Source organism: Columba livia, chromosome 2 (genome assembly GCF_036013475.1).
Source record: "Columba livia isolate bColLiv1 breed racing homer chromosome 2, bColLiv1.pat.W.v2, whole genome shotgun sequence".
Taxonomy (NCBI): Eukaryota; Metazoa; Chordata; class Aves; order Columbiformes; family Columbidae; genus Columba; species Columba livia.
Window position 1 is genome coordinate 22,461,804 of NC_088603.1, and position 15,600 is coordinate 22,477,403.

The 15,600-nt window shown below is 42.7% G+C and overlaps 1 protein-coding gene across 1 annotated transcript in view; it reads left to right on the forward strand.

Moving 5' to 3' along the window:
• Positions 1–5,180: 5,180 nt before the first annotated feature.
• The window catches only part of CUBN (cubilin), a 140,578-nt gene continuing 130,158 nt past the window's right edge, over positions 5,181–15,600 (forward strand). The window contains exons 1-9 of the mRNA XM_065050909.1: positions 5,181–5,387; positions 5,539–5,668; positions 6,035–6,127; positions 7,133–7,171; positions 7,958–8,059; positions 8,998–9,101; positions 12,694–12,820; positions 14,263–14,431; positions 15,195–15,326. Coding sequence (XP_064906981.1) covers positions 5,245–5,387; positions 5,539–5,668; positions 6,035–6,127; positions 7,133–7,171; positions 7,958–8,059; positions 8,998–9,101; positions 12,694–12,820; positions 14,263–14,431; positions 15,195–15,326 — 1,039 coding nt within the window. The 5' untranslated portion in view covers positions 5,181–5,244. The remainder of the gene's footprint in view (positions 5,388–5,538; positions 5,669–6,034; positions 6,128–7,132; positions 7,172–7,957; positions 8,060–8,997; positions 9,102–12,693; positions 12,821–14,262; positions 14,432–15,194; positions 15,327–15,600) is intronic.

Genomic DNA, 15,600 nt, shown 5'->3' on the forward strand with positions numbered 1-15,600 from the left:
GGGATTCTACTCAGAATTAATATTTCTGAATGGCATTTTGACTGGGTATTGATGTTGCTTACCATGTGGCATTACTCATTCATTGTACATGTGTTGTAAGGTGAAGCATGGGGAAGAGTTCAGGAGAAGGCTAGACAAGTTCATGGACGAAAAGTCCTTTGAGAGTACTGAGTAGGTGGACTTCTGGCTGAGGAAGTTCCCAAGCTGCAAACAGATGGAGGCCAGGGAGTACCTAGCAGAGATGTATGTGCTCGCCCTTTTGCGTACCCTTCATTTCCTACCTGTCTGCTCTTCCCCACTGTTGGAGACAGGGTGCTCACCTAGATGGATCTGTTTCTAACCCAATATGACCACTCTCGCTTCCTTATGTTTGTAGGGTGACAGACTGTCAATATTTGTGATCACAGCATCAATACACAGCAAATGATTGATGGATTTAGCTCAGATCTAAGCCGCTTGATAAAGCCAACAGTACAGAATAGGATGAGTCTAAGGGAGGTTGTGCAGCCAGATCCATTCATGGCTTTAGGGTTATTAGTGGAGAAGGGTGACTATGCAAATGGAAGTCCCTAAAAATAACTCCAGTGTATGTTAAAGCAATTGGAATGTGCTAAAAGGGCTGGAATAATCAATAGAAAAGAACAAAGTCAATGTAACTGGCTGGAAACTCTTCATGAACCCAGTTTAAAAAAGAATGAAACAAAATAGGAAGCATCAAAGTGGTTGGTGGTTTGTAGAAGCAACGTGTAGGAAGAAAAATCAGAAAGACAGAGGAACCAAAATATGAATCTTTTAATGAAACAAAAAAGCTGACTTTTTTAAATGCCTTTGTTGTGATAAAGGAACCCAGAGAGAAAAAGGAAAGTAGATCAGATCCAGCTGATATCACTAACTAAAGCAAATTTCATCTCTTTGTTAATTGCTATTAAAAACTGAAAACCTAGGTTTCCTGGCCATTTAAACTTCATCAGCAGGTAACTTATTAACTTCATCTACTGTGTTGGGGAGCAAAATCTTGAGCAGGTGTCAGAGGGCAATATGCTGAGAAGTAAAGGAATTCCATGAGGAGTGGTGTGGGAAACGGAGCTTTGCAGCTGCTGCAGCCCCCGGGGTGGTGCTGCGGCCGTGAAACTCTGCAGAAACACGTAAAGAGAAGGAAGGAAGCAGTGACGGGTGGTTTTAGGTGTGGGACGGAAAGGGGAATGTTGTTTTTCAGTCACTCAAGTTTGAAGTAAACCTATGATTGTTGATTCTCCACATAGGTAGGGACTCATACCAGCTTAGTGCTTGGTTGTCTCAGAGCTGTAGGGACACCTCAAAAGTGCTGAGTTCCATATGATGCACTGTTTATACCAGCACTTTGCATGTTTGTACCAGGTAGGCAACTGTGTGGTTTCATGTGTTGCATGTCACGTTTGAACACTGGAATATTATTAGAAAGATGGAAGAGAATCCAGGGAAGTGAAGATGGAAGTGCTGGGAGACATGACCACAGTTGAGGAGAAACTCAGGTAAGTGTTCAATACTTGAGATTAAGACAGCAATGCAGCTGGATTTATAATTATTTGCAATATTGGAATCCTAACACTGAATAACAGATCTTTTTTGCATCTATAGAACAAAATCACAGAATCACAGAATGGCTGGGGTTGGAAGGGACCTCTCGAGATCATCTAGTCCAACCCATCTGCTAAAGCAGGTTCACCAGAGCAGATCGCACAGGAGTGTGTCCAGGCGGATTTTGAATGTCTGTAGTGAAGGAGGCTGCACAACCTCTCTGGGCAGCCTGTTCCAGTGCTCTGGCACCCTTGAAGTAACAAAGTAATAAAAATAAAGCATTATTTGTTAGTCTTCCACTAAAAAATTAGCCAGGTTCGATTCATACCAGTAGTTGTGTTTCCCCCATACAAAAAGGAGCATTGTCACGGACTCATGTCATGTCTCTGCATCTGAGTTGACTTCACAGGTGCAATTAGAAGCATATTAAATTTTTGTCCACAATCTGAGTCAACTCTTGGCTTCTACAGCAGTGTCTTTGCGTTGCAGGCACATGCTCCTGGAGAAGTAGCAGGATACCACCATTTCATTTCACACAGCTACACAAGATGGTCATAAATAGTATTCCAGAATTAGAGACAAATACTGAATTACTTCCTGCCAAATCCATGCACAACCAATACTCTTCAGAGGTGTTTCCTCAGCCATAATGTCAGTGAGGTAATGAACGATCTGTCCCAGGAGAAGGGGTTTGTGCCAGTTCTCCTTGTTAGGAAGAACCACCCCTATTCTTATGTCATATATTTGCAGGGTTTCCATTATGTTCCTCCAAAAATGATGTCTCAATCCAATGTATTTCAGTAAAATTAAAAGGTGTGGACCTATTTTTCTCCATAAATGGTTTGTAGATTTCCCAACTTGGCTAGCCTAAGGTGCATCCATTAGGAATACAGGGTAAACTAACTAAAATCTGGAAGGTCTAATGAAATGGAAAATAGTGTGTCATGCATGGTTTAGATAGATGTCCAGAGCTCTCCTTCCATCCTATAACTGGTGCACAGTCAAAGTCATCTGGTTTTCAGGCCAGCCATTTTCTAAGCTATAAAGCCTTCATGAAGAGAAGGTGAAAAGAGTTATTTCTTCTTCTTCCTTGCATTAGTAGCTTTCTCTGCATCCTCTATGGTTTATTACTCATTGGTCATTTGGTATATTGGAGTTAATTAGTTGGAAAGGGCAGCTTGAATCGATTATTGACAGGCAGCAGAGAGGGGCAATGCATACTCAGTATGCAAAAGGAATGAATAGAGAAAAGGAAGGATTTTGTCGGTCACAGCTGAAGTCCAGGCTGAAAACTGTCGGCTTACAACGGGCTTTGTGAAAGAAAGTCCTTGAAGTACGTATATGTTTAACTAGCCTGCTAGGAAGTACAGGTTCATTTGGCTTATAGTCTCTTCAAGTTGACACCCAACTGACAGTTATAAAAACTCAGTAAACTATTAAAACACACACACACAAAGGGAAAAATAAAGCCTCAGACAGACATCAGGACTGACATGAAGACTATTAGAGAGCACTAGTTTAATGGACAGCAGCAGGATACCCAGAGGCAGGAGGTGTCCTGGTGACTAGACAGAGATATTGACAATTCATCTCTGCTCTCCTGTTCCAGAACAGAGGTTTCAGAGCAAAGAGCAGAATAGGAAATTAAAAAAATGTGTGGGGACAGATCCTCATTTGGTGTAAATATCATTGCTTGTTTGACTTGAATGGAGCAGCGATAGCCTCCAATGACTGAGGACACAATTCTGTATTTTTGTGTGAACGCCATCTGCTACGATGGTGAAGGACAACACATGGGGATTCCTCCTCATGTCCCTCTGTTCTGTCAGCAGCAGCTGGTGACTCGGTCTCCTGGAGGCCCCGGGCTGCTGCGGGGCAGGTGAACACCCAGCGCCGAGCAGGCCTGCGGGGTGGGCTGCTCCCCCGCTCAGGAGGAGCTTCGCCTCTGCCCGTCCAGACCTCCAGGCAGCAGTAACTGCTGGGTTACCTGCGCCACAGCCTGTGAAAGATGGTCAGCAGGCTCACGCTGTTCTGAGTTCTGAGGTAAGTTTCTAAAAATACAGATCAGAAAATGAAGAAAAATTTGATTTTTATGCAAACAAAATAGTGGAGCCGGTCGGATGCAGCTGATACAACCTCAGACATTATAGTTATTCACGGTAAGGGTTGAGTTATCTAAGACAGCACCACAAACATTAGCTCTCCTGGATTCACACTCATTTTCACAGTCCACCTCTATACCTTTTTGAGGTGACAATATTTTTCATCTCCACATCCAGTCTTTTCCCAGCGTGCTTTGGCCTCGTAACATTTCTGTCCGTGAAAGCTGTAGAGTTCATTCAATCCCTCAGCGCCAGGGCATGTCCCACATGTCTGTGGGACATCTGTAGGTGACAAGTACCAACTGGAGCAGAAAGGAAGGCTGTGCAGCATTAGGAAGTACAGGACCTCCGTGGCCTCCATGAAAGTCTGGGGCCTAAAGGCTCAGTGAAAAGTGGCTACCACTATCTTTGAGCGAGAGTGGCTACAGCTCTTGCTGCTCTTCTTGATAGAGTTTGAAATGTGAGCAACCTGAATGAGTTGAGTGTCTACGAAGCAAAAACGAAAATCAAAAAGAATGGTGGTGGGCCTGGAGGTTCAGTTAACTCCTAGGATGAGGAAGGAAAATATACACAAAGCTCCCCTAAGCAGATAGAGGAAAGCACAGCAAGGTGCTGGGAAAGGGGAAAATGGAGACTTTGGCAAAAGCAAAAGGGAGGTGGCACATGGACTCTGTCATGGCTTCCAGCAGCAACAGCCTGGGCCTCAGGGACAAGCACCCGTGGGTGTCTGAGTGGGACACTTCTTTTGAGAAGTCTGTGAGGTGCTGCTGAAGGGTAGTGGGAATTTTGGCTCTCAAACATATTAATTTGCATTTTTTTATTACTTTTGAGCCTCCTTTGAATTCTTCCTTGGTCTTCTGCATTGTCTATGGCTGGCCCTGAATTTGGGAGCCCTAGTGTGCACAATGAAGACAGGCTACACAAGCCAAACACAATACAGTCCACTTGGTATGTGATCGCCTCCCTGGCATCTGGGGACTGCGTCATTCTTGAGTCAGAACAACCATATTTGGTTAAAATTGTATTTTTCTGTTGTGGCCCATGGGATGCTATTTGGTACTTCTAACTTGTTTGTGTCATCTGCCCCATAAATTACTGTCTGGAAGCTTCTCTTTCAATACAAACATTTCTTGCCAGTCACTGTGGGTTTTACATGTGGTGTTTGTTTTATATTTTGGTAACAATCTAGGTCTTTTAGTGCTGTCAAATAATCTTTCCCTCACCCGTGTGGTGCAGCATGTGGAGAGAGTGAGACATTGCTGCAGTGGCCAGCTGCAGATTACAGGGTGCTCTGAGACACAGGGGTCCTCAGCTGTGCGAAAGTCAAAGACATGATTACGAAATACAGGCAGATTTCAATTAATGATCTTTTAAAGCTCCTGAATCAAAAAGACAAAGACAGCAATATGCATGTAATGTCTAGAGAGTTTGCACCCTGTCAATCTTTAATTAAGATACCTGAGATAAAGTTTACCCTTGCAAGACAAGAAAGCAGCATGGGCACGCCGTGAATCAAGAGCTGTGTGAGAACAAAGGGCACCTGGGCTTGCAGAAGTGCAATTCAGCACTGGAGATTTTGCTTCAGATGCAGGACAGCTGGAGGAGAGCAATGCTTTGGGCTGCTCCTGCTCCTGGGCTTTTACTTGCGTTATTGCTATTTACTGGATTGAGCTGTGATTCAAACCACTATGAAACAAAGAGGCAGAAAAGAGCCATTTATGATGACCAGTAAGTACCATTGCTTGCATTTGTTCTTATGATGGCTTTCAAGTGCCAGTAATGGGAACAGAATGGCTTTATTGCAGCTCTTTTTTACATAGTCTTTGGTGGACATGTGTAACTAAATGATCTCTTTGTAATTTTTTCTGCAATACAACAGGCCTCGTTTGTTCTCAGACCAGGGTAATTTAGTGTTCCACGCTGGCTCCAGCAAAAATATTGAATTTAGAACTGGACCACTGGGGAAAGTAAAAATTAATGAAGAGGACCTCGCAGAACTTTTTAGTCAGGTGATATAGTTACTTTTCCTGAATATGCTTTTGTTTTTGGTTTTGCACATTAATAGTTTGTCTTCAGAATTTGTCTTAGCAAATGTTTGATGTGTTTTGTATGATTGTTATTTTATACTGTGTCAGCACTCTAATATGAATGTGAGCTATTGCAGAGTCATAAAGTAATTATGCCATTACAGAAAATAATTAAAAGATTATATCGTGTATACAACAGAGCTTTCCGCATTTAAGTGTGCTTTATAATAGTGAAGTTAAGCAAGAATAAAACTCTCCTAAGCTTTTGAAAAAGCAAAGCTTTTTTACATTTGTAAGCTTTTGAAAAAGCCAGGCTTGGTTCACATTATCTCTGTTTTTTAAATTTAGGTGAGAGAAAGTAATGCAGAGATTCAAGAACTTAAAAAAGCCCAGGGTGCCTCTCAGAACGTGTCCCAGCAGGTCACTCTGCTGACCTCCAAGGTGAGCTGTATCCTTGTGGTGTCCTCTTCCAGCGTTCCCCATTTCCCATTCCTCAGATTAACTTGGTTGTCTTCTTCATTTTAGTATTGCTGGACTCCAATTTAGGGAACTGGAGCAGAACCCGTATTTAACATCAGCTCAGACTCTATGTTTAATGCTGAGATATTTATTCAGTAACTCTGGAGACAATGGAAATATTCCTTTAAATCCCATAATTTCAAGTTACCAGGATTCTTCTTTTGTTCCCTGCCAACATCTCTATGGACTATATCATGTAATATTTATGGAAGTGAAATCCCACTTAATTCAGGAAATGGACCATATTCTTATAGGTGTTAGACATTCAGTTCCATAGGTGAAATGGGCTATAGGGGTGTGCAATGGAAAGAAAATACCTATGCAGTAATTTAATCCCTTCCCTGCTAGTAAGGTTTTTCTTCAACAGAAGATTTTGAAACCTTTGTCTTTACAAATGCCTTGGTTTAAGCATCTTCTGTTAGAGTGTTGCCACAAGTTCCTTGTATGAAAATGTTTTATAGCCTGAGAGACCTAACTTCAGGGAAATTGTGCTAATACGTACCTATCATATTCCCTGATTCAGTTTCAGCTTGTTGCTTATGGTTATAACCCACTGAGACATGGTGAACCTTTCCTTGGCTTTCAGTGTACTCTCTTAGATCTCTGTCCTTTGCATGTACACGAGCACCTAAACAGTCCCACTGGAAAATTCACATTCTCAGTGTTGAGCACCTGGATTCATCTTCACAAGACTGAGTCTTGCTTTTTTTTGAGCCGAGCTGGGACATATTTAAGCTGCCATTTCTGAACAGCCTAAAACATGGAAATCACAGTGAATGGGGCCTGATTTGTACTTGATTGTTGCCTGGTTTCACGTACCACCTATTCTCTCTTCTCAAAAGTATTTTGTTAGCCTACTAGCATTGAGCATGTACCTCTGTGGTCACTCTCATACCAAGCACAATGTAATCTGAATTTCTCTTGCAGGTCATGAGTCTCGACAACAAACTTCAAAGCTTAGAGCAGGTGAGTAAATGAAAGCAAACTAGAGATCTAAAAAGAAAAGCCCAGACCCAAGTAAATGAAGTGAGGTTACAACGAGGTTACTATTTAAGCTAAATGATTTCTTTCCTCTCATGCATTACTTGGGAAAACTTTTTTGCTAACAGGCGGCAAAAAAAAGCACCAAGATTTGTTGAGGAGGTGAAATGCCTTCTTACAAAATATAAACAGTGTATCCTTAAAGGAAGAACAGTTATAGAGTCAAGAACAACAACCAGATACCAAGGAGAAGTAAACTCTTCCTTCACTAATCAGTCAAGATGAAGACTGGAGAATTCAAAGTGGATTTTATAATGTACTAGAAATAGCTAATTTTCAACTGTCATCTGCTTTTTCGCTGACCCTGTGACAAGCCACAGCTACAACTGCCAGTAGAAGCAGTTGTCACACAACTCAGCAAAGGAATGGAGAAGACAAGGTAACTCCTCATCTAGACTCACAGTCTGCTGATGAAGAACAGCGTCTATTAAAATTTACTTCATACAGAGCTTTCCTCATCCTAGTGCTAGCAGCTGGCCACCCAGTGTAAGACCAACAGTATTAGTCTTTCTGTTGTACAGATATGAGTAAAACAGCTCAAAACCTTTACAAAACAACCTTGATGAAAAAATGGGGGGGGCGGAAGGGGAGGAGGATAGGGGCACAAGAAAGAATGAAAAAAGAATTATAAAAATTTTGTCTTGAAAGTAAATGCTAATGAAACACTGAATAAGATGGAAGTCAATTTTCTGCACTTTTCCTGGGTTTCAGGCTATCCAGATGAGAGCCTGCAGCAGTAACCCCTGTGAAAACTCAGGGACCTGTGTGAACTCACTGGATGGTTTCTTCTGCCTCTGTCCCAGCAACTGGCAGGTGAGTTTGTATCCTCCTTGAATGCAGAATGTGTATCTTAACTGTAAGGACACACCTGGCTTAGTGTAATTGTGACAAAGTATAACATTTTTAAGGTTGATCAGAACAGTGTGAGAAATACTGAACAGCTAAGCAGCAGTAACACACTCATCGTTTGGTTGAAGGGCAACACATTTTCATCTCAACAACATTAATACATACCAAAAAAGTGAAGCCCAAACCACTGGGTCATACCCTGCACTGTTATACAGGGGCGATGGCCCATGAAGTCAGGGATGCTTGGCAGTTCCCACAGCAGAGAATTAGGCTTTGGTTTTTGCTGAGCAATGAACTGAACTGCATGCCTTGCTGTTTATCTTATGCAAGGATAAAGAGAGAATGGGGGAAGGGGATGATGTTTATTCAAGCTCGAGGAAATAAAAAAAAATGGGGGTGTAAGTAATCAGTCCAGGCTGAGTTTTTGAAATCCAAAGACTTTACTGGCAAATGCTTTAATGGTGCTGTTACCTGCACTGGAAATGGAAAAGTTACATCTTCTTCTCAAAGGCTTTCAACTTGAAATTTGTGCCAGAAAGATTTGGGACAAAATTGCTGTGCTTTCAGTCTTAATAAAACAGCATCCCCTGACAGAAACAGTTTGAAAGAAAGTTTTCTGAGTCTTTTGCTATGAAGTTGGAAGGTAGGGGGTATGACAGCACTATGCTGTCCATATGCTTTGTACAAACATCTGAAATATTTTATCCCCCATCTGGCTGATAACCAGGGTCACAGAAATGTGACTGAAAAATAGAGTTTTGTTATAACGTTTCATAAGAGAAGCTGTGTTGATAGCAGCCCATGGTTTGTATATCTTTGGAAACTATATTAAACATTGGCTCCATGGTTTCCTTAATTTCTAAGTTATTTGGAAAATAAACTGGTTTCCCATTTCATCTTAGGGCCTCCTGTGTTCCGTGGATGTTAATGAATGCCAGATTTATGCTGGAACAGCATTAGGTTGCCAGAATGGAGCCACTTGTGTGAACACACCAGGCAGCTACAGGTAACTTTTCAAAACTACACACAAAAATCCTACCTAAAATACTCAGCTATTTTTGTACCCCCATATCACAGCTGCAGCACATGTTTTAGGAATAATCTGTTCAGAATCTATGCACTATAATCCCTTGCAGTCTGAGAGAATATAAAGTCCTCAATATACTGTACACCTGAGCCCACTGCAGACCCAGAAGGCCCTCCGAAGCCTTTGCCTGCTTTAACACAGGAAGAGCAGCAAGAATCAGATTTATCACACAGCCACGCTGGGGAAGAAGGCTGCAAATTGGAGCCTGCCTCCAGTGCCCAGACTTTCTGTTGTAGGTGCAGATGCTTTAATAGAAATTTACTGCAGCATGGTGTGCAGACGGGACTGTGAGATGCAACATGCTGGTCTGTAACCAGCACTTGCCAACATGCCTGTCATCCCTCCTTTATCACCTGCCCCTTCAGACTGAAGGGAGTGCGGAAATGCAGGAGGTGAACAGAGCTTTGGCCCAGCAAAGGTTTTGAGTTGTTGGAAACCTCCTGAACATAAGGGCACCCCTGATCACTGGCATTCTCAGTACACCGCCCAACTCTGAGCAATGCCTTCACCCTCCCCAGAAACACAGGTGCTGCTGAGGCTGCAGCAGAGCAGGCAAAGCACGGTGCCGTGGGCAGAAAGGGAGGAGGAATGCTCTTATAGCTGGCTGGCCTGAACGGACCATGGGCTGCCTGTTTGTGGGCCCCTGCAGACATGAGGTCCCTGGAGCACATCCCTGGGATGCATCCTTCTCTGGCTGTGCCCAGCTCCTTAGGAAACACTCTTTTGTTTACAGGCCAAGCCAGCCTGAACATTCTGCATCTTATTTTCCAAAATGTCAAATAATCTGGTAAATAAATAACTACTCAGATATAACACAAAGCTCTCCCTGTGCAATGGGAACAAGCAGGCTGGAGAGCATGCCACAGCATTCTGCAAAGCATTTTGCCTCCTGCTTCATCATGAACATGTTAGCCCCCACAAATATTTGCTTGGCATAACGCTTGTTCTTAGTGCTTGGTCAGTTCTTGGAAGACCCTCACATAAGGGAAGCTCTCCTGCAGTGCTCCTTACACTTCAGCATTAACCCAGAGCCTGCTGAGGTGTCTCTGGTGCATGGTGCTTCCTGTCAGCTTTTCTGTGATTTTAAAGGATGTTTCTAGCTTGCTTGCAGCTGTCCCCAACACAGACATTTGTCGAGGAAATTACAAACAAAGCAGCCTGCCTTTACTTGTTTCCTGCTGTGCTCAGTGATGTGGGATGCAGGTGTGTGACTAAATCAAGGTTTGAGGGGACAAACCCTCTGCTTTTCTTGCAAGTGTTGTCATTGTGTCAGTACAGTCGTGATTCCTGTAAGTTTTTTCCCCAATGTAATTCTCGTCCTCCTTGGTACCTGCTGAATCAGTGCTTCCTGAAATGAACTAAGACTTCCTCATAAGTCATGCGAATCTTAATGTTACTGTTTTTGCATGTGCCCTCAGGATTATTGAGGGATTATTGAATCCTTTCCCCAGACCCATTGTACTGCCTTTAGTCTCCCATCACAGACTGTCTGTCTTCTGAGTACTCCCCAGGTGCTAAATCCATCCCCAGGTAGAGCATGACACTGCTCTTTTTTAACAGCCGTGGGAACACTGCTGCTATTTTTTCCAAGACCCAGCAATCTAGGTTACCCCCCTCCTGCTCTGGTGTAGTTATATGCACCAGCGTGGGCTGTGGGTAAAGAAAATGGTGATATTTAACTTTCCACAGCCCCCAGTGATAACACCATGTGAAGGGCAGTACTGGATGAGGTACTGTGAAATGGAGCGTGACACAGTCTTCACTTCCTGTTCAGTTTCTTCACCTGCAGGCTTCAAGCTGTAGTTCAGGAAAGCGCTAAACAATGAGTAAAAAGAGCAGATATTCAGGAAATGCCTTTCTGAATTGCAATGTTAATAAGACATTGCATTAGTTGGATGAAAGGCTGTGCCAAAACCAAAATAACAAGGGCCTCATCGCAAAGTGCTGTCAGCAATGGGAGAGAACCAGGGCTGTGCCAAGCAGTGGAGCATTGCAATTTGGCTGAAGCTCCTTGCAACATGATCTCCTTCTTGAAGCTATTCTCTGAGCAACTTCAGATGGGTAGCAGATTAATCTTTGCCAGACCAGGCAGTAGACAGTGCCATTGTCATCCTTGGAAGCCAGTCAGATTGCCTTGCTGTGTCCTTTGGAGTTGAACATGAAGCTCTGAATGTACTTTGAACATACAAAGGTGATCGCGTTCCCTGATCTGTTGCCTCTATGCTTGCCCGGGTTGAGCTACTGCACTAGCAAGACAGTGTTGCTCTGTTTGCCCTCTCTTACAATAATGAACATGCTGTATTGCAGTATTGCAGACTGCAGTTAAGCATTAAGCTCTCGTGGGTTTTTGAAGCCCAAGTTCACCTAGGCTGCTTGTCCTGGGTGCAGGGTTTAGTTACCTGCAATTGGCTTATCAAACTGCTGTTTCAGCTGAATGTATGTCACTGTGACAGGTATAGTAGCAGCTGCTTATAAATTGCTCCAAGGTCCAGCTGCACTGGTATACACTGATTCAAATTCTGCAGATAAATGCTTTTACAGACTACTTTTCATTAGCCATCTTAAAAGTAATTCAACAGGGGTATGTACCTGCCATATGTCTCTGTGAAGAGCGGATATCAGCAGACATTGCAGTACATAACTTGAGTCCAAATATGTGGTTCACTGTCGTTTTCATAAAAAGCTAGTAAACTGATTGGAGGTTTTCTGCAGGTTTTGGTTCCTTTCAGTTGTATTTCAGAGCCTCAGATTTGGTCCATGTGGAAACAAATGGCCAGAGAAAAGGTAAACATTAGCTGATGGCTTAGAAGATCCCAATTTCAGTTCCCCCAAATCTGTACAGTGCTGTGACCAAGGTGTGCCCTATAAATGACAATATGATGCAGCTGGCAGGCTGCAAACCTGTTTCCCCCTGCAGGATGCATCCCTGCAGCCCACTACTTTGTTCTTCCCACCCCATCAGCCCCAATTGCCTCCTCCTGCCCATCACTGTTACCTGAGAGCTGGGCTGCTGCCAGGAGAACAGCCACCAGGTGTTCAGGTGTGTGCGTGAGTCCTGCTCCCTGTGACGGGCCAGACACGGCATTTCTGCGTATTACTGGAGGTAGGGTTTTAAGCATTTGGCATCATATGAGGCTCATGAATGGAATCACAAGGTCTGGGTGTGCTCTGACCGAAGTGGGGATTTCCAAGCTCATACTCGGCTGAAGTCTAATGTTAGACATTTCTTTTTTCTGGATTTGCACTTATGAATGTAACAGAAAGCTGTGGATTCTCCCGTAGGCTCAGACAGCCATGGATATACACAAGTCCCACTTGAATTTTGAGTCTCTGGTGAGCAGGATCCTTGCCTCTCTTCATGATTATTAATAGAACTGACAGTATAGCTGAACAGTTAAGGAACACCATATAATTAAAAGAGTGAGAAACAGTCTCTCACTATGGCAATATATGAGCTTTAAGTCCTATATTAAGACAACTTTTTAATTTTTCTGTCTGCCTTCACCATTAGCTGCACCTGTACTCCGGAAACCTATGGGCCTCACTGTGCCTTGAAGTTTGATGACTGCCAGGGAGGATCTGAGACACTCTGTGGACATGGCATCTGCGTAGATGGTGACAGGGATCAGCCCAACAGGGTAAGGAACAATGTCTAAGTCTCATTATATAGCACAGCATGAATGAGGAACAAATAATGCTGAGCAGCACAAAACTGTTTAGCACAAACTTCTGCTGAAATACAGCAAGAAACACCACTCTGTCTTCTCTGTTGTCCAAATGACAGCAGAAAGAATTGAAAATGCCTTGTGTCTTATTAAAGGTACTTATCACAGTATCAGATCTACTACTACATTCTTAGGGAGCTTGAGAATATTCTTTAAATAAGTCTTATTTGAAGAATAACATTCATACTGTTCATTATCTGGGGAGTTCTAAGTTGCTAGAAAATTTTATTACTTAAATGATTAAGGAGGACAACCATCACAAATCTTATTTTTCCTGAGAAAAGTCATACCTGTGTACCATTATTGTTGGTGGCCTGGGAGCCATCAGGGCTGCACACTGGTTGGGTGGCTGCTGCTTATCGTTGGTGCTCCTCACTGTCAGCTGGACTCAGGCTCTGGCTCCAGGCACAAGGTATCCAACTGTTTGCCCTGGGTGGATGCTAATAAACACTTGAATGGTCTTCTGGAGCAAGCCAGCTCATTCTTTTGGGGATAGAATCTGGGTACAGTGTGTTCACTCCAAAGGGACATATGGTATATGCCAGCTTTGGCTCTTTCTGCTCAGAGCAGCTCTCCAAAACTACCCTGCCAAGCCTGCGCTCCTTAACGCTCCCATACATCTGTGCACCATTCCACACACACCACAAATTCTTGGTGCTATGCTATAAAATAATTTATTTTCTCAATTTGTAAAAGCTTTCACAATTCATCACTTGTTTTCTGCCCATTTTTTGTGGAGAAAGCTTTTCAAAATGGTTCAGTGTTGGCTTAACAGTGTCTGCTCCTGTGACAGTCAACAATAAAGCTCCCATTAGCTTTAATTGGACCAAAGCAAGATAAATGCTGAATTCGGGCCATTAGTTAAATTTACAAGAGATAAAACTGTTTTCCTCAAAGAAGATATATATTTGCAATTTAATGCCAGTGCTACACATTGCAGATTACTGACTAGTTTGCTTAAAAGAAAACAGCCAAGCTGATTTCAGGTTTCTTATGCGATCTGTTTACCCTGGTTACAAAGCAAGTTGATGACTTTTAATTATGTTTATGTACAGCTTGTAATTTCTGTTCATGTTCTCTGGCAGCTTTGGAGTAAATTACAGGTTTCTTTTATGAACATAATGAATGAGCCTGTTGTTGCTTCCATAATCTAAATAGGTAAATACACAGGAAGAAATAGACTGAGAAAACTACCATCACACCTTATATAATAAAACAGAATGTGCAAATCATGTAATGCTCTGAAAACTTTCTCGCTGTAGTTTAAAAGACACTTTATAAAATGAACTCCTCCTGCCCTTTTCTTTGACTGTTTTAACTGTCTTAAATATGTGATGTGATGATTGCTGTTGCAGCCCAAGTACCGCTGTATCTGTGATGCTGGCTGGATGTCCCCTCCGGGCAGCCCTGCCTGCAGTGCTGATGTAGATGAATGCAGCCTCCCTGACCGTCCGTGTTCACAGAATCCACCCGTGCAGTGCTACAACACTCCAGGATCCTACTCGTGTGGTCCCTGTCCCACAGGTATCGTGTCCTTTCCCGTTCGCTGGTGGGAGCGGGTGGCAGTGGGTAGTACTGCCTGTATGTCATAAGCACAGACACAGGATCCCGATGACAGTTACTTCATGAAATGTTTTCATCTGTATTCTAGAGAACAAATGCCTGTAGGTTATGACACATCTAGGTAACGTAGGCAGTGGAGTCTTAACACATGATTTATCCACCCTGAACTGAGCATCTCTATAGATTTGAGGTACCCTCGTGTCCATAGGTACTTTCATGTTCTTCATGTCGTATTACCTTCATGTAACAGGTCCAAGGTCCTTTCATGTCCATGTGCCCACTGTCCTAAGGCAATATAAAAATCTAATTGTCCCCTCAAGCCATATAACCTGTGATTCCTCTTCCTGAGTTGCATAGGTGGCGTATATAGGAGGAGTATTTGGAGTATTTAACCAGATTTATGATAAAGCTTTGCTGCAAATTGTACACATGGGCACTAGACCAGAACTGCCTCCTCTTCAGGTTAAAGTCTGTTTGATTCTGGAATATCCAGAATACAGTTTAAATAAAACATTATTGCACACATGTCTCTACCCTGTCATATTTGTAACTTATTTTGCAGACCAGTATTAATTTTTATCAGTTATGAGTGGGACAGGTCTTCTCTTGTGTTAATCAAATTCAAAAGGAATATTTTTCTTCTCTATGAAAAGAGCTGGTCAAGGCACCAAATGAAAAAGCAAGGCATTTTCTGTTTTAATGTCTCTCCTGTGCTGCTTCTTAGGCTGGCAAGGAAATGGCTACAGTTGCCAAGACATTGATGAATGTGCAAGTAATAATGGAGGCTGCTCAACAGCACCGATGGTTCAATGTATCAACACAATGGGATCCTTCCACTGTGGGCTCTGTCCACCAGGTAAAACAGATTTTTTTGTTGTTTATAAAACTATGGAAAGGCTTAAAAGATGAAGATTCAACTCTTTTGAGCGTGTTTCATCATAGATATGAAAAGCGGAAGTTTGTTCTTATATAGAGAAATTTCACATGCACAAAGCAATATCGTAACATAGAATGCAGAGTCCAAGTATATTAAAACTGTTAAAGGACGTTTCGTAGATTACCTCTCTGGTGGTCATCCTCTGAAATATGTTTCTTTTGTACTAGGTAGCCCTTTTCAGTGTTAGGGCCTT